The 26,624-nt window shown below is 43.0% G+C and overlaps 1 protein-coding gene across 2 annotated transcripts in view; it reads right to left on the minus strand.

Annotated features, from left to right (window-relative positions):
- The window catches only part of LOC138267757 (AP-1 complex subunit mu-1), a 132,612-nt gene extending 110,178 nt beyond the window's left edge, over positions 1-22,434 (minus strand). For both annotated transcript variants that reach the window (XM_069216944.1, XM_069216945.1), the window contains exon 1: positions 22,286-22,434. In XM_069216944.1, the coding sequence (XP_069073045.1) occupies positions 22,286-22,327 (42 nt within the window). In that variant the 5' untranslated portion in view covers positions 22,328-22,434. The remainder of the gene's footprint in view (positions 1-22,285) is intronic.
- Between the last annotated feature and the right edge of the window lie 4,190 nt (positions 22,435-26,624).

Raw genomic sequence — 26,624 nt, forward strand, 5'->3', positions numbered from 1 at the left:
GTTTGATACCAAACTTCCCGGTATTCAGTGAAGCCATCACAGAGCTGTGGAGTTGGTAATGACAAACTCCTGGACCATATACTCAACATGGCCACACTGCACTTACGATGTCTAAGAATGGACTTAGACACTGTAGTGGCAGATTGCACATGCAGCTACTCCCTCACCTGTGGTATAGTGCACCCTGCCTTAGGGCTGTAAGGCCTGCTAAAGGGGTGATTTACCTATGCCACAGGCAGTATTTTGCGGGCATGGCACCTTGAGAGGGGTGCCATGTCGACTTTGCCTTTTTCTCCCCACTAGCACACACAAGCTGCAAAGGCAGTGTGTATGTGCTTGGTGAGGTGTCCCCCAGGGTGGCATAATACATGCTGCAGTCCTTGGGCGCCTTCCCTGGACACAGGGCCCTTGGTACCATAGGTACCTTTTACAAGGGACTTATCTGTGGCGTGCCAATTGGGTAAACAAAGGTACAGGTTTTGGGAAAGAAATCTGATGCTGGGGCCTGGATAGCAGGACCCAGGCACACACTGAATCAAAGTTGGCATCAATATCAGGCAACAAGTGGGAGGGGGTAACCATGCCAACAAGGGCACTTTCCTACACAAACATCAACCATATTGAAAATACACTAGACACCCGTCATCACTACACATTAGACACATCTTGTGACACAGTTCAAACAGACCAATCAGCCATCATTGGACTCTTAATAGCACTTTCAACCTAACAAGACCCCATAAGCAACCCCTTTTCAACTGCACTTAGAACTTGCTTTTTTCAAATAAAACATGGCAGAAACCTCACACTTGCAAATACGCAACACAGACCCAAAGCCATTTAATTTCCATAGTGCTGCCCACTCAACAGCACTCCACCAACCATCCCACATCTCAGAACTTCACAGATAAAATGTAACAATGAGTCATAGTTATTTATCTTGCCAACAATGTCTGGTTAGAAAACAATCTGAAATGTTTGAGTGCTGAATAACCAACCACCCAGCTCAACGAAAAAGTCCTTCCGCAAATTCATCAACACTAAAGCTCTTTTTAAATGGATAAAAAAATGAATTAAAAAAAACACTTCACTTTAATATTAACAAACACAAAATATCTGCAATATCTAATGACCACAAACTTCCGAGCAACCACTTAAAATCTATCAAGGGATCTTTTGGAATCTTATGAAAGGGGCATCTGGATCAAGAGAGACCTCTGGTGCCCTACTTGTGGTATTGGGAGTTGTGCAAATGTTGCTAACAACGCATAACATACAAATGACTAATAATAAAACTGAAAAGTACTGTAGTCAGAAACATAAACCTGTGGGCGCAAGTACTATGCACAAAAGATGCCTACTGTTAGCTTGACCTCTGCCTTACTCTAGGTCTTGAGCTTGTGAGTAGGTTACGATTGTATATCGGATACTCATTGTTCCGTTTTAATGATAAAACCAATGTGGTCTCTGTGTTAAAACAGTTAATCGCTTCCTCCTACTGCCACCCTCACCCAAGTATCAGTGTCACCAATAGTTAACAGGCCAATCATGACTAAGCTCCAATCCTTCTATAGAGGGCCTGGTGTACAAGTACTCAGGAACTAGAGTTACTGGGTCCATCGGAATTTCAGGTTTTTTTAATATATTTTTTTAGACAGCTCTTTTGAACACAAACCAGGTAAATATTCTGTATAAAAGACCTAGGAAAAACGTGCAAAAATCTGAACTCAAACACCGATTTTCACATCTTGTTCCTCAAAAGTTTGTATACCATGTTATTTACTTATCCATGGAATTAGCTGGACCCCTGGTAACAGAACCTCCTAGACCGCAAAACATCTTTCCAAGCCACTTGGAGTTAAACCCAAAGTATTCCATTTGCACTTCCACTTTAGAGCTCAGTATATCAAACTTGCAATCAAAATATATAGGTAGGCCCTGAAACAGTAGGTATTCTCAATTCAAAACAAGCAAAATCTGGACTTTAATCCAAAACAGGACCAAGTCCAAAACAGCTCACAAACGTACAAGGGATGTCATACTTGATCAAAATAAGAACTCACTGTGTGAGGAGGGAGTGTGCAGTGATGCTTACATGTGTTACTGCCCTTGCCAGAATAAACCTACATGCCACTCATAGCCCAAAACAGAAGTGTCATACTGTGTGTGGCATTTATGTAGCACTCATTTGCAGATGGTATTTTTGTGCAGATCAAGGGCCTTTCAGCACTGTGTGTTTCCATATGGTCGTGTTTTTGCCAATTGGAATTTATGTTGGGTATAGAAGTTGCTTCTGTGTTGCAAGCAGTAGTTGCCTGTTCAAGTTATTGCACAGTATAGCCCTGGACTGGTCATTTGTGTGTGGTACTTGTCAGGTATGACTGCTTGGAGGTGCTAGTCAAACGGGTAAGCAAGCAGTCAATGATGGTGCAGGGTCTTACTCTGGTTGCCACAATCTGTTTGGACTGATGGTGTGAGCATTAAGTTGAGTTTAACTCTGAAAGAGCAGGGATGAAACAGATGGAGTGTTTATTTGCTCACGTTTACTGTGGCCACTGAGCTTCAATGAGTAGATTGCTGGAAGTTTTGGATTTCACTGAGAAGCGCAAGTTCTTGCAACATGGCAGGGAACAATGTAAGAAGGGTGAGCCACTGTAACACTTTTATGGGTTTTACATCGTATTTGTAATAGATAATTTGTGATTAAATGCAGCAATTTTTTTATTTATCAGGGATGTGGTAGTGAGGCATTAGGAAAAAAGTAAAGGAACATATTGGGTCTCATGAAGCTCTACCAAGACAAAACCATACTCGACTTAAAGGTAGTCCTCAAAGTCGCTAGCTTTGAATTCCTATAATGACCTACCGGTGAAAATGTCCAAATCACCCTAAGACTATGTCATAATGAGATTACATCTACTTGGATCACTACCCCGCCTTCTACAAAGAATAAAGAGATTTACAAAAGCTTATTTCAAGCTATGACCAGCCCTTCTCTACACAACTGTACCTCAGTGGGAGGATGGGCTGGCAGCGTAGCAGCCCCCAAGTTACGGAACTGCTAAGTTTGTCTGATTTCCCTAAATGCCAACATTGTGTGTAACTACAGGTTTCTCAAATACACATACTATTGAAATGTAAATCATAGATAGATTCTTAAATAAATGGAGCGTGGAAAACTGCCCAAAAGAAATGCAATATGGATATTCCGGCTTCACCTTCGATAGCAATCTTGTGGCTGCATCCTTACACTGGTGTCTATTGTCTCTCAAATAAACGGAAAAGAAAACTCAAAATAGCGAGTAGAGTAGTCATGAAAAATATTGATATTTGAAACAAGAATGCAACTTGTCTATTCAATGTGATCTGCATCTACATGAAATGCACGGAGGTGAGATGAGAGCCATGTAAAGTGTGACTAAATTTCCATTAAACTCCATTAAATGGACCCTTATTCAGGAATGGTGTTAAGAAATGGACAAATTCCAAGGTATGATGTACAATTATTAGAGTAATTTAAAGCTGCAGATAACAGTTACATTACACAAGGGTGCTTGTTAAGTGCCTTGAAGCACAGATAATGAACTAATTGTTGTTTTTAATTTCCATAACTGACCATGTTTGATAGTATGTTTTCTTTCAATATATTTTTGAAATAACTAGCCGTATCACAGGCTTTATAAGTAACACACTGTACTCCTACAAAACATTTAATGGTAGCCTTTGTGTCTTTTTGCTTATTTTGGGACTTGCACTGATTATGTCCTACAAGTTATTTGGAGTTGTTCACATCATATAGAATTTTATTTTTTCAGAACGGTTTGTTTTGTTAATTAATAAATAAAGGTTTGAACAAAAGCTTGAAATTCTTGAATTGGCAGTATGCTAAGATGACAATGTCTACTTAGACTAACAAAACAAAGTAATGGAATGATAAAAGAAAAACAACAGTTTTTTCCACTTTGGGTAGTATGCATGACTACATCTATTGCTGATGGAACATGTGATGGTGTATCAGAAAATGTACCTAAATAAACGAAATGCACTGTGTCCCAATAAAATGCATTTGCAAATCAAACAGACGTACATACTAGAACATTTCTGCACCGCCACACTGACAACACAGCACCGAAGCCATATAACTGGCAAAGCAATGTCCCTCTAAACAGTACAATGTAAGACAATTCTATCCAACCTACATACACCAAGTTACACACTAAGCAGTCCTCCCACACCACCAAGTGCACAACACTTAAGCAAACTTTATTCTGGAAAATAATTCCATAAAAGTACATCTTTAAAAAAAACAAATCCATGTAAACTATCTAGCAGCAACAAGTTAAACCAGATTTTAAAAACACAAAAATACAATTCATGAATGATATTAAAAACAACTCATGTCAACTACCACCAGGGCTGTTCATTAACATGGTAAAATGCAGATATGTATATAAAATACACAAAAGGACTAATCAAGAATAGCTTTTCCTAATAGTAAGTGACCTTTTAAATGAAGTTAATGACTGCAAAACATATTTCAGGCAAGTCTAACTGCTGTAAATACTGGAAACCCAATTTAGATTATAGAAAATTCATAGGGCTTATAACTACCACTAAAAACCAGGCTCCTACCAACTTATACAGACAACTGAAAAGCATAAAGTGAACTGTGCTTTGACGTGAACAAATGTCACAGGGACAGCAGGGAGGTTGTCAAACCAGGAGCTTTGTTGTGGAAAAGCTAGAAGACAATGTACAGAGCCTAAACATAGCCTGGTTAAGTATAATATATGTTGAGGGTTATCTACATAGATTAGGTAACGTTCTGGTTCGGATATGGGGGCTAGGGCATGATAACTTCCCAGAGAGGACATTTGAAGAGTGTTAGATCGGCGTGTGCAATGGCACTGTTCACGAAAGTGCCCTTATCCGAGATCTAGCCACAGGGCCAATAGAGTCAGAATTAGTAGAAAACTTGGGAACCCCCAAGCTTAAAAAAAACACCCTTGACAAACTAGCCACAGAATATTAGCCATCTTGTCAAGGGTCAAGCAATCTAAAATTATACTTTTAGTTAAGCCTAGCTCTGATGCTTGCAAAATTGTTGTCCATAGCAAGAGTGGAGCAGGCCCTAATAGGTCTTCAAGTTAAATCAGGTTAATCTCAGTGTGACAAAAAAGGTGGCTGTACCAGGAGAACCTATTGATAACCTGCGCAAACATTTTTGCAAGCTGTTACTATTGCAATACCCGCAAACATCCATTCCATAAGAGGCCACTGAGTTACATTTAGATTGAAACAGGGTTGATGCAAAGCAAAAAAGTCCTTTGATAACTCCTGAAACTTGGACGGCTCTCAGAATCAGCAGAGGGGCCCACTTAAGCTTGTTATCAAATGGGATACATAAATAATTAAAACTGTCCACTTTCAAAACTGGTGATCCCTCAATATAATGATTTTTTGTTTTAGTACCTTTACATCCACAAATTAAAGTTAAAAAAAAAAAACACTTTGTCTGGTTAACCTTTAGATCTAGGGAGGTCATAAACTCTGTAAAAACAGCCGCTGTAGGCCTTTCCAGTCCTTGCTATGAGGACCGCATAAAGAAGTGTAGGGAAGTAACAATTGCCCACTCTCTGGATGGTTAACCTCTTTTGAAGAAGGTGCCCCTCAAGTCAGTTTATATAAATTAAAAAGAACAAAAACAGAACTAAAATGCAGCCTTGGCAAACACACTGACTGCAATTTAAAGACGTGCAATCCCCACTTGGAATGAAGAGAAACCTTAAAATCCCAATGGAGACGGCGTAAGAGTGTGGCTAACAGTTTTCCCACTCCCAGATTTTCTAAAATATTCCACAATTTTGAGCAGTTGATAGTAGTGAAAGTGCTTGATAAATCCATAAAGGCTAAGTACAAGGTGGTATATTTGACCTGGACATATTTATTTACCAATTAAAAGGGAAAGATTTCAACATTGCTCTACAGTTTCGGTTTCTTGTCTAACGCAATACTGAAGCTCTGATATGATGTTATTTATCTGCGCCCAGTCCTCCAACGTTGCCAAAGGAACTCTACCTAGAATCTGCAAATCTCAGAGTTCAAGTTTCCTATCTCTAAGAGCGGCTGTATTTAACAATTGTGCAGACTTAATATTCACCCATTTTTTGGGGTAGTTTTTTTAGGGGTATCTGTAGCACTTTAAGAGCTTCAGAACAAGCAAACCAAGGCTTATGGGAGAGGCGTGACAGGCCTTCTTTTCCTAGTTAACGCTAGGGAGACTGTGTGACATATGGTGGCAAAACTATCTATTATTGAGCATGAAGGTATACAAGCAGATAAACACTTATCTCCATCTTCAAGGTTTTGAAACACTGTGGATATCAAGAACTGTGTTGGACTGACAGAATCCCCCACTTGATACAGAGACCCTTATTTGCGGAAAAGGTCATCAGGGCTGGTTACAGGTTTTTGCCGTCACTAAGGAAGTGGCGGTTGAAATAGAGGATTCGGGGATTGTGATCGTTCATACAGTTAGGAGAAATTCTATGCCATGACTGAAGGTGAGGATTATGTTTCTCTTTCTTCACTTTTTGTTTCTCAGCAGCCAATTAGAAGCAAGTTAAACAAACACTACATATCCCATGAATCAAGTGTACCATCTGACCAACCATAGAGCACCAGCCATATATAACATGCTAACCACATAAACTTGTACTCTTTCTTTGCTGCTCCGCAGCCAGTTAAGTACCCTTTGCATTAATTGACCATTTCACTATTTACTGTGTTCAGCGCATTCAAGGCTTGCATGCTTTATATACATGCATGGTTTATTTATATGATTGCTTACTCATGTGTATGCCCGGGGACCTTCCTTGCCGGTTTCGCACCTTTCTGATAACTTGTCAGCACGTTCTGCGTATTTGTGCCCCCACACTAACATTGTATACTACGGTACCCCCCCTTTTTTTTACTGACTATTCCTTACTTGGGAGTGTGCTTCCTGGCTGCGCGGTACTCGTCACGCTTTTGAATTGCGGAGTGGGAACAGAGGAGTGAGGACGCGGGGCTCTGCAGCGCAGTCCTCTTTCTATTACTGCATCTCAAAGGCCACATGCACATGCGTGAAGCTGCCAGCTGATTTCCTGGCCTCTTCAAAATGAGGACAACACGGAGAGACGAGTGTTCCTGTCTCTGACCCTCCCATGCCTTGTTACTCCCCGGTTTTACGCCCCGCATGTAGTCGCTGCAAGGTTGCAATAATTATTACATTAGACTTTGCCTATTTACACATTTTTCTTAGGCAGGCCTCCTTCCACGTTTTAAATTGTAATTCAACTCTGTTTCTAAGAGTTATATATTTTTACCCTGCCTTGAGATCATTGCCTATTAATCCCACTGACTCCTGGCTCATTGGTGCTTTTTGGCACTGTTGCACTCCCTGTAAGCATAGCTAATTATGGAGATGAGGCTTCTGAGGCCTTTTACTATGACAACCCTGTAGGGTCCTTTGAGCAGGACTTAGTCTACACACTTGATTCAGGGTGAACACACTATGGTGAACAAAGCCTTGGCCAAGGATATTCGGCATATTGAACAGCACCTACTGTATTTTGTCGAACAGGAAGGAGGGATCCTGCGCCTCTACCCTCTCCTCTACCGCAGCGGGCTTTACCCAAGGTACTCTAGAACCTAAGGGTGCCAATAATTCACATGCAGCAAATTTTGAAAGTTTTGTGAGGTCGCTAGCAAAAGACCATGACTAAAGCTCCTCCTTCTCCTCTATAGCTAAATCCAAAGCCTAGGATGACTCAGACTCTTCATCCTATGCTCCGGCCTCAGACCCAGGCAATGATTTTGCCCCAGTAAGCGTAAAAATAAAACACATCATTCTCCGGAGGCTTTGCAAACACCCAAAGTACTTACCTTTGAGTCTGAAGACATCATTCACCCCAGGTCCACCATTTGGACTCCCCCGGCCGAAGTGGCTGATTACGTGGAATCCCATATTAGCCACGGTTTTGAGAATGAGGTCCGATCTCAGCTGAGATCAGAAGGCCCCAGGCCGGACTTCCCCTCCAAGGTCACGGAGACTTCCAAAATTGAACCTATGCTGGTCACCTACTTGGAAAAAAAATTCTAAAGGGCCCCAAGAAGGGCATTAACCAGGCTTGCCATGGGTGCCAGGACAAACTCCTTGATGTTGCTGGCCCCATAACGAGGATCCTCGAGTTGGTATTTCATGCCAAAGAATCAGGGACTACCGTCGACCCCAAGGTTTTAGTTGGGTGGGCTCAGCGTGCCCTCTGCTTCTTAGGGAATGCAAATTGCAATCTCAAGTGAGCGTCGCCACTCCTTCCTCATCACAATAGATCCTAAACTCACTGACCTTGCCCCCTCTGAATCAGGACCCTTAGCTAGGGGCTTCTCTTTGGTTCCCTCTTTCTGAAAGAACTATCCAAATTTGCGGCCACATTCGCAAACCTTGAAAAAGCCCAGGGCTCTATAAAGAAAGTCCTCCGCCCACTTTTTCACTGGCTAGACCCTTTGGAAGGCGAGCATTCAGCCGCAGCTTCAACCAAGGCCCTCAAAGAGGCTTTTATCATCAAAGCAGGGAGGATACTCCTCCACCTCTACCTTCTACCCCTCCCATCCACGATCTGGCCAAAGCAGATTCAGCAGAGGCAGATCAAAGGGGAGCCAATCATCCTACCAGGACTCGGGGTCTATGGGCGAGACAAATTTTCCTTTTCAAATTTAACTTTTTTTAGGGGGTCGGGCGGAACTGTTCCTTCACAATTAGCACAAGATTACTCATGATGCACGGGTTTTGGAGACAATCCGAGGCTACAAGCTGGAGTTTTACGATTTCCAATCACAACTCGCCCCTCCCCCTGCAATGTATTTTTTTCCCTTCAAGATCTGGAGTTCACCTCTGCAGAAGTTTCAAATCTCTTGCTCAAAAGGAGCCATAGTAGAATCCTTTCCCCACCCTCTAGGTTATCTCAGTCCAATTTTCTTGGTGGACAAGAAAGGCGGCAGCTCCCGCCTGGTTCTGGTCACTTCAGAATGGAGGACATCCATCTATTTCGGGATATCTTTCAGGAAGGGGACTGGATGGTTCCTAAGGACTTGAAGGATGCTTACTTGACTATTCCTATTTCCCTCCTCATCAACGCTTCCTCCAGTTGCTTTGGAAAGAACAGTGTTTCAAATGCAAAGTCCTTCCTTTTGGTCCTTCTTTGGCGCCTTGGAGCTTCACAAAGGTGATGCCCCCATTAGCGGAGTATCTTCAAGCCAGGGGTGTTTGTTTGATCATTTAACTCGACAACATCATCATCATGGCTCAATGTCCCCAACTAGTTTTCGCCCACCTATAATGGACAATCTCAATCCTTCAAGATCTGGGCTTCATTGTCAACAGCCAGAAATCAGTACTTACTCCTTCACAGCGAATGGAATTCCTAGGGTTTCAAATTGATTCTCTCCTTACCCAATTGAACCTCCCCGCTCTGAAAGTCTGCAACTACAACATCAAGAGGGGATTGAGACCAATGTTGTACAAACAAGACTGTATCTTTGTTGACGACTGCCCGAGTGATGGGCCTAGTGTCCTCGTCGATTCAAGCCATTTTCCGAGGTCCCCTTTATTACAGGCTCTCCAACATCTAAAAATCTCTCACCTCCCCGGAGATAGTGATTGAGTCCAATGCCAGTCATTGGGGATGGGGAGCTCGATGCAGCCCAGTATTCACAGGGAAGGGGGCGGGGTTTCTGGTCCAAGTTGTACTTCACATAAAATTTCTGGAGCTCCTTACAGGTTCTTTTGCAATCCGGAGCCTTTCGCTTGTCAAGTCGGATTGTTGCATGCTACTTCGGATGGACAACATCTCCGCAGTGAGGTATGTCAACAAACTGGGCTGAACAAAGTCTTGTTTCCTGGCGGAGATAGCCAAAGATTTCTGCCACTTTTGTCTCCAGCACTGGATCTCGTGGTGGTGGAATGTCTTCCGGGTCAGGACAACTTAGTGGCGGATTGGCAATTGCGGCATCTTCAGGATTAGAGCGATTGGAGACTACGCCCAAAAGTATTCCAGGTCCTACAGGTTCAAATGGAGCCCCTCTCTAGACAGAAATCTTTGCTTCCTGCCTCAACCGTCAACTGAACATGCTTTTAAGCTGGCATCCGCATCCAAAGGCCTTAGCAACTGATGTGTTCCTTCAGGACTGGTCCCCGCTTTGGGGGATATGCCTTCCCTCCCTTCATGATGATATCCAGGGTCTTGGCGCAGACCCGCTGACAGGGAGCAGATCTGATTCTAGTGAATCCTCTTTGGAGAGCTCAAGTCTGGTTCCCAGTAGTTCTGGAAATGAGCTGTGTCCCCCCCCACACCATGATCTTGATCCTGCATCTTTGGAACCTGCGTCTGGATCCAGTGGTAATTACGCATCCTCTGATCTTGTTACCTCTCTTGTAGTGTGGAAAATTTCAGGGAAGAGATGGAGTCTCCCAGGCGTTTTGCAGGTCTCTAATGACTTCATTGCAAAGGCCTTGTCTTCCAGCACCCACAAATGCTATTCTTCCATTTGGAAACAAATGGTGTGATCGGTGCCCTGCACAAAACACCAATCCCTCTTCAGCGGATCGTAGTTTGATCTTGAACTTCTTGTCTTCTCTAGCTTAGCCTACAGGTCTGCCAATAATTATAGGTTCGCCATTTCCACTGGTCATTTGCCAGTGGATGGTAAAGCTGTGAGTGAGCTTCCAAGTATTTGTAAACTCTTAAAAGGCATCCAGATGTCCAATCCCCCTCGCCCGAAATACCCTTCTCTCTGGGAAGGGAGTGTTGTGTTGCGTTTTTTTAAGCCTGGCCGGCAAACAAATATTAGTCTAGAAAGCAGCTCTCTGCCAAGCTTACCATGCCTTTGTGCCCGATTTCATGTAAGCGGGTCTCAGATGTAAGAGCGCTTGACTTAGCGGATAGTTTTTTTTTTGTTTCCCCTGGAGGAGCAACATTCTCCACTCAACGGACGTAATGCAGTCAGGTTGGTATCATATCCTAATTTTGCTGATAATCCGAAACTTTGTGTGGTTCAATGCTTGAAGGTGTATGAGGTGAGTACGGCAGAGTTTCAAACTAATATGGAGGGCCAATTACTAACTGCCTTACAAAAACCTGTTCATCTTGTCACATCAGCTACTCTAGCTAGGTGAATGCGATGGCTCTTGAATTAGGCAGGTACTGATGCTTCTAAATTTGGCACCCACTCTGCGAGAGGAGCCATGGCATCCAAGTCCTTTGTTTTAGGTTCCTATTTGGAGGACATTTTAAGAGCGGCTGAATGGTCGTTTGAGTCTACGTTTAAGTCAGTTCATTGTTAACCTATCTTATATATTGCTTCAGTCATGGTGGAACAGCTTCAAACAAGCATTTTCCGAGCCTCTGGACCTGACAGAATAAAACAATTTCTAGTATTCACCTCAAAACTTTTTCAATTCTATTAAGGAGACAGAGGCGAGGATTATCCCACCTGTACAATGGTTTTCATATATTACTGTGGTGTGTTTGTATTATCAATTTATTATCCTGTTGCTTACGGATTATTACTGCTAATGTTGAAGCATATGGTGCTTCCCTCCCTGTTGATTACATGTGCATTGTTTCCTTAGTTCGGAGCAGTTTTTATGGGTCAGTCGTTGGTTCCTCCTTAGGAAATGACAACAGATGACTATGACATAGTATGTGATGCTTCAAGAGCTACGTGCCCGAGTTCCGCCTAGTTGCTCGCCTTCCAGCTGACAAGGTGGTACAGATCTCCTTTGAGTTCCATTCTGGAGTCTATGTTGATGGACTTGCAACTTTTTTTTCCTGTTTGATGGTTATTCCTGCAGTGCAGGTTGGGACCGTTACCGGTTTTGCTTCGTGCAAATAGGATATTTTAATGTACTTAGAATGTTATGTAGGGCCGGGGCTCTACAGTTCGTCAGATGATAAACTTGATTCATGGGCTACGTAGTGTTTATTTAACTTGCGTCTAATTGGCTGCTAAGAAATAAAAAAGTGAAGAAAGAGAAGCATAATCCTCACCTCCGTGTCCTCAATAGAATTGAAAAATTCTTGACGCGAATGCTAGAAACATTTTTATTCTATATTCTGATTTATGGAAATGTAGTCTTTCGAAATCAAGAGAAGGTCACTATTAAAAACCATCTTGTTAAAGGCATCCTCGTACAATGTATGTTAAAAATGGGTCAACTCGAGGGGTGTGGCCAACCATCATGGCTGACTGAATGTTATTCAGGGAGGCTCGGCTCACCAACCTCGCAGCTTGACACTATCCAACACCTTCCCTGACCTTGGGGCATGGGTCATTGTGGGCTTGAGTGACTGCATTTGATGAAGTGCCAGGAATCTGTTTTTCCGCCACTTCGGCGACCATAAACAACTTGTTTGTCAGACCCCCGTCCAGAGCAGCATACATCAACATGGCGGCAGCACAGCTCCGTGAACCGCCACGGGTGCTCTACAGATAGAGCCAGCGACACCAGTGATGCCTTCCCCTTCCTGTCTTCAATCCTTTGAGCAGACAGAGCGGCGACAATATAGGGGCGACAGGACCTACCCACAGAAGCACTTTAGACCCTAGTGATGTGGCCGACTGTGGGCGGCCCTGCTTGAGCAGAACTTCAAGGTACTTGGGCTACTAGAGCACTTATCCTTCTGTGACAGACCAGGAAGGATCTGCAATTGAAACTCCTGGTCATTTGATTTCAGCACAGAGCGACACGGGTAACCCTTGAAGATTGTCTGCTCTCCATGCCACCCTGCGGCCACAGGCTCACCTAACCCCAAACACCTTAATGCCTCAAAAACAAACAAAAAAAGATGAACAATAGGGAGTCCAACTACTTTGCTCCCACCTTGTGACCAGCCTCTGATCCTTCCAACCTCTCAGACTCTACAAAGGTCTTGACTAAAGATGACTGCCTCTCATCTCTCCAAGCATTTAAGAGTGAGCTACAGGGGGAACTAAAAGCTAACATTGCAGCTTCTTTTGATGCCTTCAAGATAGAATTTAATTCCTGCCTGACCTCCCTCCAGTCTGATTTCGGCTCTGTGGGTACATGCATACTGGACCTTTAAACTAAATATCAGGAGATGGAACAACAACTGGACCCTATAAATGTGGTCTCAGAAAGTCTGCACTCACAACTGAAAGCAAATATTCTTATATGTGAAGCCTTGAGAAAGAGGTCCCGGAGAGATAATATTCTCATACGAGGTCTGTCAGAGGGAACGGAAGGCCCAGCCCTAGAAGCCTTCATCACTGGCCTATTTTCAGAACTAGTGGGAGAAGGCCAACAAGAACTGTGAATTGAGCTAGTGCACTGTGTAGGCCCTCAGCAAATGGGGAAGAGCAAAAGGCCCAGAGATATATTAGCTAAGATGCACTCTTCCAAAGCTTAAGAATTGATCCTCCAGGCTGCTCAGAAAAAGGAAGAGATCTCCTTACAGGATATCACCCCGCCACATTGAAGCGCTGACTGCAGTTCAGACCTGTAGCAGAGGCCTTACGGAAAACCCAGGTTAAAAATAGATGTACATACCCGTATTGTATCGCTTTTGAACTACACAATAAAGCTCACTACTTCACAGCTGTGGAAGACGTGGCTGCCTTACTGGGGCTCACATTATCAGAACACCAAGGCCCCAATGGGTTAGCCAGAAGTTGACCTCCAGTTTTAGACACAGAGTCCCTCTCAGGATCGTGGCAACCTCACAGTGGAGGACGATGCAACAGTAAGAGATTAAGCCATTTACTAACACTCCTTCACCTGACTCTGGAAAGGCGGTGTATGTGAAGTAGGAGCCACTTCTAGCGCATTCATCTGTAGTTTCTTCTGCCGATGAGACTTTAGACAAAACAAAAGAACACTGCTGTGGGACACCTGCTCAGGGCCTGCTGCCCTGTCCCTGTCCCTGCCTGACAGGGATCCTGGGCTCACCCTACACATCAATCACTCCCCTTTCAACGTATGAAGATGGCGGGCTTTGGGGTGGACGGTGGGTGCCTGTTCCACGCACCTAGTCGCTGTATTTTTCTATCTTATGGTAATTCGTATAAGGGACGTTTACTTTTTCAGTTTCACTGTTTATGCCTGTTGACTCTTGACTTGTTGTTTGGATGGACGAAGACACTTGGAGAGAGGGATGAGTCGGGAAAGAAACCTTTGAGAGATCTGGGGGACACTTTACACAGAGAAGGGAGCCAACCTATTCTGAACACCACTCTTATCGCATGAGTTCCTTTAGACCTCCAGTTGCTTAGGATATTCATGGAGCTTAATACTCTAACTTGGAACGTCAAGGGTCTCACATCCCCTTATAAGCGCCAGCAGCTTTGGAAATACATCCTTGACAGATTCTTCGATATACCAGCTCTCCAAGCAACCCACCTGAGGTGAAGTGAACACTATAGGTTGCGCCACAAAACTTATCCCCAGAGCTTAAAATCCTCCGCTACCACTAAACATAATTGTGTAGCTCTTTTCTTTCACTCTTCCCTGCGATTCCAAACCACTAAAAGTGGCAGTAAAAGTGATCGCGAAGGCCAATACGTGATGGTTAAGGGGTTCTTATATGGTCGTCAATGCATCATTACTACATTATATGCTCAAAACACGAATCAGACTGAATTCCTTTGATCATTCCTTTCAGTACTGGGAGCTTCGCAGAAGGGGATATAGTATTAATGGGAGGATTTAACCTCATATGGGACCCTCCCCTAGACTGCTCTTATCAACATAAGACCCAGTACACATTTTCTAAAGCTGTGAAATCCACACTCCACCAACTGGGGTTAATTGATGCATGGCAGACCACCAATCCCACTACTTTATTCTCGCATACTCACTGCACCTATTTTAGAATTGATCATACATTCACTAGCCAAACCCTAAAGCTAGCTATCCGGAGTGCCACCACATACCCCATAGTTCTCCCAGACCATGCCCTGTTAGAGGTGGTCCTCAACGGGCAAACAATACACAATGGCTAATGTAGGTGGTTTTCCCCCAATGTTTTAAGGAGGGATCAATCTGCTAGAACTGAAATATGTAAGACAATAAAATACTTTTTTGCCCTGAATAAGCCTTAAGACATCCCACTCCACAAACTGGGATGCTTTCCAATCTACCCTAAAGGGAAAATGTATATTTCTACTTTCCACATTGACAACAAAAAAAACTAAAGAGAGGCTATTATTGGAATCTTAACCTTTTCAAACAGAAACTGCACATAAAGCAACTCCGATCCTACCCCTTCAGAGACAGGTGAATGCTCTGAGGGGCAAACTCAAAGTCATTTATGCCAAGAGGGCTGAGTTGACACCTACATCTTAAAAAGACTACCTATGAACAGGGCAATAAAGTAGGCTCCTTATTAGTACACCAGTTAAAGGATTATACAAGAAACAATACATCCCCCCGATCCACGGTGATGCCGGGGTGACACACACATCTGAAAAGGCTAGAGCGGATATGTTCAGAAACTTTTATAAACTACTTTACACCATAGACCCTACTAATGACAACAACCAAAGAGCATACCTAGATGAGGTCTCCCTCCTGCAGATCTCTCCGAAAGATCCAGGAGATGCTTGATAAGCCTATTACCAGAGAAGAGGTAATAGTTGCTATTGCCACACTTAAACTCCACAGAGCACCTGGCGCAGATAGTTTGAATGCACACTTTTACGAGTCCTTTAGTTCCGACCTCGTTCCCCACCTGACAGCGCTATTGGACCATATACAGACTCTCATGCAGTCACTCCCTCAAATGGACAAAGCTCTTATAACAATCATTCCTAAGACCGGGGAGAACCCTCATGCCTGTTCTTCCTACTGTCCAATAGCTTTATTAAACCATGACGCTAAGCTCTCTACTAAAATACTGGCCACCAGGTTGGAGGATATTATGCCAGCGTTAATACAACAGGACCAATCTGGCTTTATTAAAGGTAGGACAACCCATGACAACCTGCATCTGCCAATCCACCCAATAGAAAAGGCCAAAAATAAAAAATTAAAGGCCTGACACTTTTATTACCACTTGATGCCGAAAAGGCATTTGACCTAGTAGACTGGATTTTGGGTTTGAAGGGCGCTTTTTCCATGATCTAAGCTAATTTTGCATGCCGTTGTTCTCGGGTGCTCGTGAACGGCTCGGTCTCTGACTACTTTGAGCAGATTGGAGGAACGCGGCAGGGATGCCCCCAGTCGCCACAACTCTTTGCACTTAGGATAGAACCATTTGCAGTTAAGATACGAGCCTCAGCCTCTATAATCGGGTCTCCAATTTGGCCTGGATGAACATAAAATATCTCTATTTGCCGATAACGTCCTTTTAAACTATTACATCCCCTAGTACATCTGTACTAGCCACCCAAGACTCTCTCCAGCAGTCCAAATCAGTTGCAGGTTTCAAAGTCAACCTCCAAAAATCTTACATGCTGAATTTGACTATTCCCTAAAACAAATAAAGGAGTTAGTGGACTATTTCCTTTTCTAATGGGTGCAAAAAGAGATCACATATCTAGGCATAAAAATTACTCCTAAACGGACTGACATATGTGGCTAATTATCGACCCTTGCTTCGACAATTACGGCTCGACTTCAAGCGCTGGGCCCCGTTACACTTATCTTGGCTGGAGCGTATTCATGCAGTCAAAATGACAATACTAATGCATATTTTGTGTCTTTTTCAAGGACTCCCTATCAAACCATACAAAGAATTCTTCTCAACCACTCATATTCTAATAACCAGCTTTCTATGGCAAGATCGCAGAGCCCGCCTCTCCCATAAGTTATTGACACTCCTCAAAGAGGCCGGCGGCCAGGCCCTACCTTGCCTTGACTCTTACTACAAAGCAACCCAACTAAGAGTAATCTTGGAAAGGTCCAGTTGGGAATCAGATAAATTGTGGGTCCACATGGATCGAGCGGTGGTGGGCAGAACAATCTGGGCTATCCTGTGGAAACCCAAAAATGCACATCTCGCTAATGTCTACCACTCTGACCGCAACCACACTGAACGTGTGGGATAAGGTGATTAAGTCATACAGCATTGCCACCTTCCCCTCTCCATACACGCCTATCCATGACAATGTGGACTTCCCACCAGCACTCAACCCTGGACTATTTGACCGTTGGCAGGTGGACGGCTGTCTGTTGATTTCTGATCTATTCCATGGGAGTGATATATTAACATTCGAAAACTGTTGCAGAAATTTCAATCTTCCCCTTATGAGCTCTTTTGATATACGCAAATGAAACATTGGTTCACACAACTCACACTTTGCCTTGCAACCACTAGGGCCCTGCTTCCTATTGAGAGATTTGTGAGACAGGCGGGCTCCACTTCGGGGGGGAATATTTCCTTTTTGTGTACATTAATGATGTCAACACGACATGCCTACATGCATCCTTACATTTCTTTTTGGGAACACACCCTGTCAATCTCAATTACAGTTAAGCAATGGCAGACACTCTAGGGGGATATTTTTAAGTATAATCACTCACTAGGTCTCCAAGAAGTTCACTACAAAGTTCTCTATGACTGGTAACTTTACCCAGTCAAACTTCAGAAATTATTTCCCAATATCTCAGACTTATTTTGCTGGGGCTGTGGTCTACAGGGAGACCTCTGTCACAGTTGGTGGGACTGTCCGACTATTACGACCTACTGGGCTGAAATGCTAGCCAAAATTAAGGAGATTCTTGGCTATCCTATGCCCTACACTCCTGAAATTATCCTACTAGGGCTTTGTGACCCCTCACTCAAACTACAAACCCTGGGAGACCTGTGGCTTAGCTGCGTGGGAGCAGCTAAGATGGCTCTAGCTGCCATGTGGAAGAAACCAGAGGCGCCTTCTACTGTACAAGGGCACGCACGACTCTGGCAAGCAAAAACTATGAAAGGCATGTCTGATATCCTTGAAGATACCAGGGTGGGTTTTGAATACATTTGGGGTCCCTTGGTACACTTCCTGTCCTATGGCCACTCACTTTTCTCCTGCCCCACGTGGACCAGAGCATTACACCTTTTCCAGATACAAAGCGTGCCAGCATCCTTTTGGCTTACCCCTCGATACGCTCAGAAGTCCTGTGGCCCATTCCCCCCTCGCCAACTGCCCAAACCCCACCAAGATTTGCCTGCTTTGCTATCCCAGCCAAACTCTGTTTTAGCGTTAGCCTTATACTGGAACAATCTGTTGTTTTTGACCATGATCATGTAAGATGTAAGATGTACCAGACATGTTGGAGGTATTGTTTACTTATACTTTATAGAGATGTTCTATTTCTCCTCTTTCTTTACTTTCCCGCTCAGTGCCTCTTCCCTACTTCTTTTCGCTTACTCCTGGTCAGTCAAGACCTCCAAGCCACAAACTGAGACCCATTAAAAGGCCACAAAGTACAACTGAAGTCACACTGTATGCAACAAACACGCCTATTACAATTCAAGTTAGTATCATGTGCATCCAGCATATGCAAGACTTTAGCAGACTGATGGCCAAATAATCATCTAATTAACTATGCCTACATCAGACAAACTCAATACTGGAACCAGGGCGATGTACACAAGAACTTTACTTTAAGGCGAGAAAGGTTTACATAAATCAAAATAGACAAACTGCCCTTTGCCCTCCCAGAGGAAGATGGAATCGCTGGAGTACAAAATGACTGAAAGACATCCACGTGAAAGTTCCCTGCGGCCCATGTTTCTTGTAGATAAAGGAGTTCAAAATCTTTTATAAAAGAGCTCCAGTCCTCAGACAGTTTGGAGCAAATCCCTGCAACGTTCCAAGATAGATTGTAGGGCATGGAGTAAGAGAAAAACATTGTTTTATCTATTCCATTTTGGAAAGTCCCCTGCAAAAGCAAGAGCCAGTCATCTGTAGCCGAAAAAGGTGGGGGACCTAATAACTTTAGGCTCAGATGTCAAAGGGAGGGGATTGGGCACTAAGTCACCTTAAAATGGCAATCAATGTCCTGGAAATTACGCAGAGGGCGGGAAAGCAAATGCTTACAATAATAGTGGGGACACGGGTAACAGACAAACTTGGTCTCTCAGCATAGTTGCTTCTATTGGTTGCCTGGTGATGGGCAGGCTTGTGAAAGAAACCCTAAAAGGTAGGGCTCGGATTCTTCCAGGAGCACCTGCCTAAAGTTTTAAGGCGTTGAGTAATTTGCCCATCAAAAAAAGGTCTTCTAAAATTTACAACACAGTTGTCTAAAGTGGCCCACCAATGACACTATCCTTACTGTCAGCATCTTGTTGAAGAGGTCATCCGGACAACCTGAGTTTGCCTTTAGGCAATGGATTATGTTCTAGGTTTAACCAGGATTCGCTCTTATTTGGGTGCAAGGGTGGGACTTGGTCTAGAATGATAACAAAAAGGGGTACACTCTGGGGGTCGAGGTAGGCATGACAGGTGATCTTCAGAAGAAGATTAAGGTCTGACTTCAGGCAAAAGGGGCCGCTGATAATTACGAGGCTTGGCAGAGCTAGAACTAGCATGAACTGCATTGCATGTGTAAAAGCTTTTAATGGCAGTCGTCAACTGGAGGGGCCACCGACTCCTGGGAAAGAGTTGTCCTTCACATGTAGGCTGGCGGGCCACAAAGATGAGGTAACCGGAGTTGGCCTAGGAGCCTCAACTGGAGGTGACTGAACATGAAGATGTTGAGTAGAGGCCAAAAATGTCCCCACCCTTGATAGACTTGCAAGTAAAAAGATTTTGGAATGAAAACTGTCCTACATAGACTGCAGTTTAACCATCAGTCCATTGTACTGATCCTTAACAATGGTATTAAGGAGATCACAGATAGGGTTTCGAGCTCTCGGCTGTGTGAACAATGGTAGTCGAAGGGCAGCCTGACTTCAGTGTGGGCTTTAATTCAGTTGAAGTTTTAGATGAAATTTTCCACCTTGGCGGAGACTAGATGTTTTGCAAAAAAAATTTTTAGATGGGGGGGATATCAGCAATAACTTCTCCGGTGAGGTATTCGAAGCCATGCATGGGTTGTTTAACTGGCCCTTTACGTGATCAGCAGGCCCTCCTAGGCAAATATTATTGATGTAACTTCTCTGTTGAGACATCACCTTGGAATGAATTAAGGGGTCAGGACTTCCCGAGTTACTGGGTGAGTAGTGAACAGAGCGGTGCCTAGCGGCGATGATCCTTTTCTTGACCAAACCAATCTTGGAATTGATAGCGCATATTACAGAGGACAAATAGTTTGTAATCGATGGTACAAGCTCAAGTGAAGTATCTTTCCCGCAGTTTAATTCAAAGGCATTTCTCTTTCCCATGGCCCTTGTGTGAATAAAAATTGAATAGAACTTTGAATAAGACTGTACTGTAGTTTCAACAAACCCACGCAGAAGGCCCTACCTTACAATGTAAGGGGTAGCACTACCCAACAGAGCCAGAGAAGAGGCCCTGTCTCTTCCTGTTGAGGATGGGCAAAGATGGGCTCGGTATGCGCAACCTGCGCCACGGAAGCAACAAGGCACTTAAAAGAGGATGGCTCGCCCCTCCTGCTGGTCTGCAAGGAGGTTGCTGGGGGACATAGTCCCAGCCCGGCAGCAGTGTCTGCAATGTCTGCTTCACAACATTTGCCAAAGTAATGTAGTTCAACCAACCACTACGGTGGAATAAGAAAAAAACTACAAAGTCTTAGGGCCCACTAATGCACATAAGCCAGACATAAAAGCTAGCAAGTAAGCACAGATACAAAATGACAACAAAAGCCAACAGAAAAAGTAAGTAAAAAATATTGAACAGATCCATCATAAATTAGTCACCCCGGATAACGTCACTGAGAAAACCTGAAAATATTCAAAAAAGCACTATCTAAATTTCAGGCGGCATTACGAAGACATACAACTGCAGATGAAAAATACACTAACACTTTCCAGCACTGTCTTATGATAAAGGGTTTATAATTACTATATAGCCCAATTCCACAGTGGATGTTAGTGTGTGTTACAATCCTCAACTCAAGCGACTGTGGATATTTAGAAATCATTAAGCGTGTTGCAATATAACAGAAACAAGCACAGAACTGGTTATGCAAACATCAGTGTAACACGTGCATAGTGTGTAATATGCAAAAGGTTATCTAAGCACTAGTACACACTAACCAAGGAATTAGCTTATCAAGCCTTTAAAGAGCTTCTAAAGTTTATCCCACACACCTCACCCTTTCTTAGCGGAGAACACATGGCAATAGTTCAAACGTTCTGTTCTCATGAAATATCTCTTATTCTAGGCCATAACAATTTGTCAGATGAAAACAAATCCTAGTAATGATAGCGCTTGCCACTTGCATTCAGAGAAACGAAGAAGAGGTGATGGAAAAAAACATATGCTCATGTAAGTCCTATGTGTTATGCCAACATAATGGACAAGGCGAGCATATACCACAGATTTAAGTTATATGATTAGCTCTATCCAGAAATGTAAAAACGTCAGAAAATACACTTTGTTAAGGCCGTCCCGCACTTAAGGTTCTTTACATTTGCATAAAAAATGCCCCGGGGCTGCCTGATCCTAACAAAGGTCAATGAGAAAACTTTCTCTTTCATTCGCCTGCCAAAGTACGTGTAAATGAAAAGTCAATATTTTTTAATGAATTCTTGTTGTCCCCGCCTCACCTGGGGCAACCTGCCCCAAAAGGGGAGTGATGGATGAACGGTTTACATGCCTGAGGGCCAGCAGGCGTGACGTATTTTACGATGACCCTCCAACTGTGAAGGCCCCAAAGATATTTATGCTTTTTTTATATAGACTGGACATCACCCAGAGTTGCTGGAGCACTTCACAGTAGACATATGTCACTGTATGGATAATTACAGAGGGTTCTGAATTACCACATATTATCAAAAATAATTTCAAAAAGGGTTGAGAATTACTGGATTAACCACTAACCCTGCGTTCCGGAGTAGAGGTCCGTAAAGCGCTTCATAGGCTCGTCAGGAGTAACAGGCGCTATAAAAATACAATTACAAACCACAGAGGCCCTAGACCCCAGAGGAACCCCACCCCTCTAACACATGCCCACAGACAGCTCTGGGCCCTTCCCTCAGCTCTCCCTTATATCTCTCTCTACTCCTCAAACCCCCTCAAAAAATACTGAGCCCCGCAGCCCCTGCCCTCAGGCCCCAGCACATCACTGCAGCAGCTGCACAGCCCACACCCGTCCGCGGGGGGCTCTTACCTTCCCCTTCAGGTCCAGCACGTACACGGCGCTGGCAGACATGGTGCCCGGGGCGGTGGCGGGGCCTCGGCCTCGCTCGGTCTCTACCCTGAACCCGTTATCACTCAGCCGCAGCCATACCCGCTACTTCTGATCCTGCACCGCTACGCCGCGGACAGAGAAGAAGGACATCCGCACGCGAGCGCTCGGAGACTCGGGGAGGGAAGCTCCAACCCGGCGGCCATCTTAGAAGGGAGAAAAACCGGTGGGGCTCATAGCGAAGCCGCGGAAAGATACAAAATATGTATATATGTTTATAGCAAATATAACTTCTTACTTACGATGGCGTTTAAGTGTTTATTCTCTGTATTGGAAATGTGTTTTACAAATCATAATCCAGACTTCTTCATTTCACGTTTTAATACTGAAGCAAAATGACCAATAACGCAAGTTTGTATATGTGTCGTTTTTATGGCATTACTTGTTTTTTTTTGTTTCCATGTGGTAACACAGCTCTTTTTTTCTATTCAATTTCAGGAGCACATCGTGACATTGAAAAAAAGAACAGTGGGTGGTAGGACTCAGCGGCCATGTTTAAATGGGGTTATTTACGAGTCAACCCTGGAAGCGGCGCCTCTTCAGCCGTCAAGAAGCGCGGCCATCCCACGGCAGCCGTGTTATGACAGTGCTACAACGAAGGTGTTCACGACATCTCTGCGTTTCTTAAAAATAACCTACATTTTATATAAATAGATGTATGTAAATAAAAACACTGCCCCAGATACATGTCCAGTTTAATATACCAGATTCGTTGTCATTAATTTTTTTACGCACTCAATGGTATCTAGCTTTTGATATAACTATCTTGTCTGGCCCACCTTGTAAATTGTCCTTTTTGATTTAGGAGCTTCTTGAATCGATGTACTCGCAGCAATTAACTTGCCAGCGACATAGTGGACCCGCGGAAGCACTTCCGATGATTTGGTTGCTCAATACTTCAGCAGGTGTCAACACTAAGGCTGAATAGTCCCTCGTCTGTTTCAATGCTACTTGTCAAACACACCCGGTTCAGTCCTCTTTCTATTTCCACGCCACTTGTCATAGACGTCAGTTTCTCAAGGTGTGAATCACTGGGCGTGCAGCTGTGCACAGCTTCGGGAGCAGCAATAACATGGCCTTGTATTGCATCTATAGAGTGCTTACTACTCCAAACGAGATGTTTAAGCGTTTTATGCTGTGGTTATGCCCTGCTGTGGCTAGTTCAGTGCTTACTGTGATTAGGTTTGAGATCTAAACAAAAAAAAACATTCAGTGCATTTGTTCCAGTTGCTAAATGCTGAATAGAATAGAGGTCGAGTGTGTAAGGAAAAATACCTCTACACATTGATACCACATTTGTGAATTGTATGTAACAGGAGTGGATGTAGCCCTAGGGCCAAATCTGCAGACTTTGGAATGGATGAGTCAGAATCAAGTCCCGGAGTAGGCTCAATTTCCTGGGGTTCTGGGCATTTCCACAATTTCTCCATGCCCCGCCCAAAATAAATAAATACAAAAATGAATCTGAAGTCGTGAAATGTAAATCATGAAAGTAAAGCGCTCCAATGCACTTGGGCTGAGCTTGTGCAATATAAAACAACACAATTCAGAAATAGCAGAACTCAAACATGAGGTGACTGGTTCACAAATCTAGTTGCTTGTTTAAGTTTGCCTTAGACATCCGTGCAAATAGCTACTCATACAGAGGATTCTGAGCGAATAAATCTACTCCTGTACATGCGGATTGGCATCTATGGCACAGATGATTTGAAAGTGGCTGCATACCAATATAGTTTGTGTATTCACAAACCATTTGCCTCCAACCCTGTAAAATGGCAATCATTCTAACATCCTTGTCCCAGTCATTTACCTATCAGGTGATGCCACCTCATCCACAAGACCAAAACCAAGAAGTAGGAGTGGACATAACATAATCCCAACCCTTATCAATGACTCCCTGGCAAAGCAATAGGTCTGGCGTAGGCTGCCAGCCTTTTGGCAATTCTTGTTTTGTCATGATTTTCGCAAAACTTGAAGTGGGCTAACTTTGCCCCTTGATGCATGATGGACTGGGTGGAAAATTATGTGAATGACACCATCATAGGCTAATGGATGAAGTCTGAAACCCTATCAGTAACTTGTTTTACATACTTATAGTAAAATCAAAAGGTCTTGGCTAACACAGACCTAAAAAATCTGTCTGGCATGGCTGGTAGCCTCACCTTTGAGCAAAAAGGGAAGAAAGGAAGGAAAAAGGGAGCCAGGCAGGCAAAAAAGGAGGGAAGGCAAAAAGGAAGGGAGGGAGGCAAAAAGAAGAAAAGAGAGAAGATGGAAAGAAGTCAAAAGAAGAAAAGAAAGAAGGCAACACAATGTTAATAAAGAAAGAAAACAGAGAAGGAAAGAAAAATGAAAGAATAAAGGCAGAAAAGGGAACGGAAAAAAGGGGAAGAAAAAGGTAAAAAGAAAGAAGAAAAGATAAAGAAAATGTAAAAAAGAAAAGGGAATCAATTAAGGTAAAAAAGAAAGAAGGTAAAAAGAAAGTAAGGTAGGAAAGAAGGCAAAAAAGAAACAAGGAGAAAGTAAAGAAGGCAAGAAATAAAGATGCAACAAAAAGAAGAGGAAAAAAGTGAAAGAAAGAAAAAAGTAGTAGACAAGAGAGAGAAAGAAGAAAAAGAACAAAAGATGGGAAGAGAGAAATAAGGAAAAGGAAAGAAACAAAGAAAAAAGTAGGCAAAAATGAAGGAAAGAAAAAATGATAGGCGAAAAGAAAAGAAGGCAGAAAAAGAAAGGAAATGGCAAAAAAAGAAAAGAATAAAAGAAGGAAAGAACGTATCAAAGGAAGAAGATAGAAGGAAGGAAAGAGGGTTCCCAGTATAAAAATATATAAAATACTGGATACTAAAACCCAAATTACACCCTACCTATGTTTAAATAAAACTGTTACAAATGTGCTGCAAATTAAACATGATAAAGTTTGGTTTTCTTCGTGGGCAAAGTTTATTAAGGAACCATTGGTGAAACATAGTCCAGGAACACAATATAGTTATCTGTCAAGTAGCAGTAGTCCACTTCAAAGGGATTTAACAGCAGCATTGTAAGGAGACAGGAACTGATAAACCTGGAATGTGCCATGTGCTCACCTCAAATGCATCCTTTTAGCACATTAGGGAGAACTGGCACTAAAGGGAATTACCTCATGCGCCCATATGATCATCTTATGAAAGAGCAAACTGCACTCACTCAAAGTGATGTTAACGAAAGGCGTAAGTAGGCTGACCCATTGCCCCATGCTGTAGTGGGCAAAAGCAAAATGTGAATGAGAGAAACTGACCAATGGGTGAAGAGTGGTGGCTAAAAGTATATTATACATATTATTTTAGTAAAATCAAAAGGTCTTGGCTAACGCCAGACCTAAAAATGGGGGTGTTTAAGGGAAAGATGTCCTCCACATTGAAAATGTGTTTATGTTGTGGAAAAAAACAGGTTGTGCGCTGCGCTGCAGATTTCACCATGCAAAATATAGATGGGCATGTTTTAAAAAAAAAAATGTATTTCACAAAAGTTTTACAGGAAGACTGATGAAAACTGTCACAGTCTTACTTGCATTAATCTGAGAATATGTGTGAATACCTAGAAGTTACATAGCTACAGTTATGCAAACTAACCCCTTACGGACAGATTTACAACTGGCCTTTCTCAATGAAGCTCAAGGTGCTTAGCTCCATTAAATCCACATGATGAGACACAATGTCATAACTATGTACTAGTATATATACAGATGAACCTAGCTTGGAAGCAATGGAGAACAGTGCATTATCACATCTCCTAATTATATATCACATGTGTGTAATATGTAGGGATACCTAAATAAGTCTTATAACTAGCTGCCTTCATTACAATCTTGCAATTTGAAATTTGACTGCTGTCAATCACATGGATTTGTAACTTCCTTCAAATCTGAATGCACTACAATGGGGTGTTATTCCCCAAGCACTCTTATCACCCACCCTTATTCTTCTCAATAACTTAGGCACACAGTCACCTTTAATTGTAATCTGAGGCCACCGTTGATTAAGAAAATATGATGTATAGTGGTTTCTGGTAAAATTGCAGAATTTATTTTAGAAGTACTTGCAGTTTACTTGTAATCTTAGGTCACTCACACATGAACACGTTTTGTGCTGTACTCCCATCTTAACTGTTGACATGACCAATATATTAAAGTGCACCTGTTAAGTAAATGTTTCTAAATATGCCTAATAGCACAGTTTGTTATATTACTTTTACATTTTTCATCTGTACTTTGGGATTTAGTTCTGTG

The sequence above is a fragment of the Pleurodeles waltl genome, chromosome 12 (genome assembly GCF_031143425.1).
Source record: "Pleurodeles waltl isolate 20211129_DDA chromosome 12, aPleWal1.hap1.20221129, whole genome shotgun sequence".
Taxonomy (NCBI): Eukaryota; Metazoa; Chordata; class Amphibia; order Caudata; family Salamandridae; genus Pleurodeles; species Pleurodeles waltl.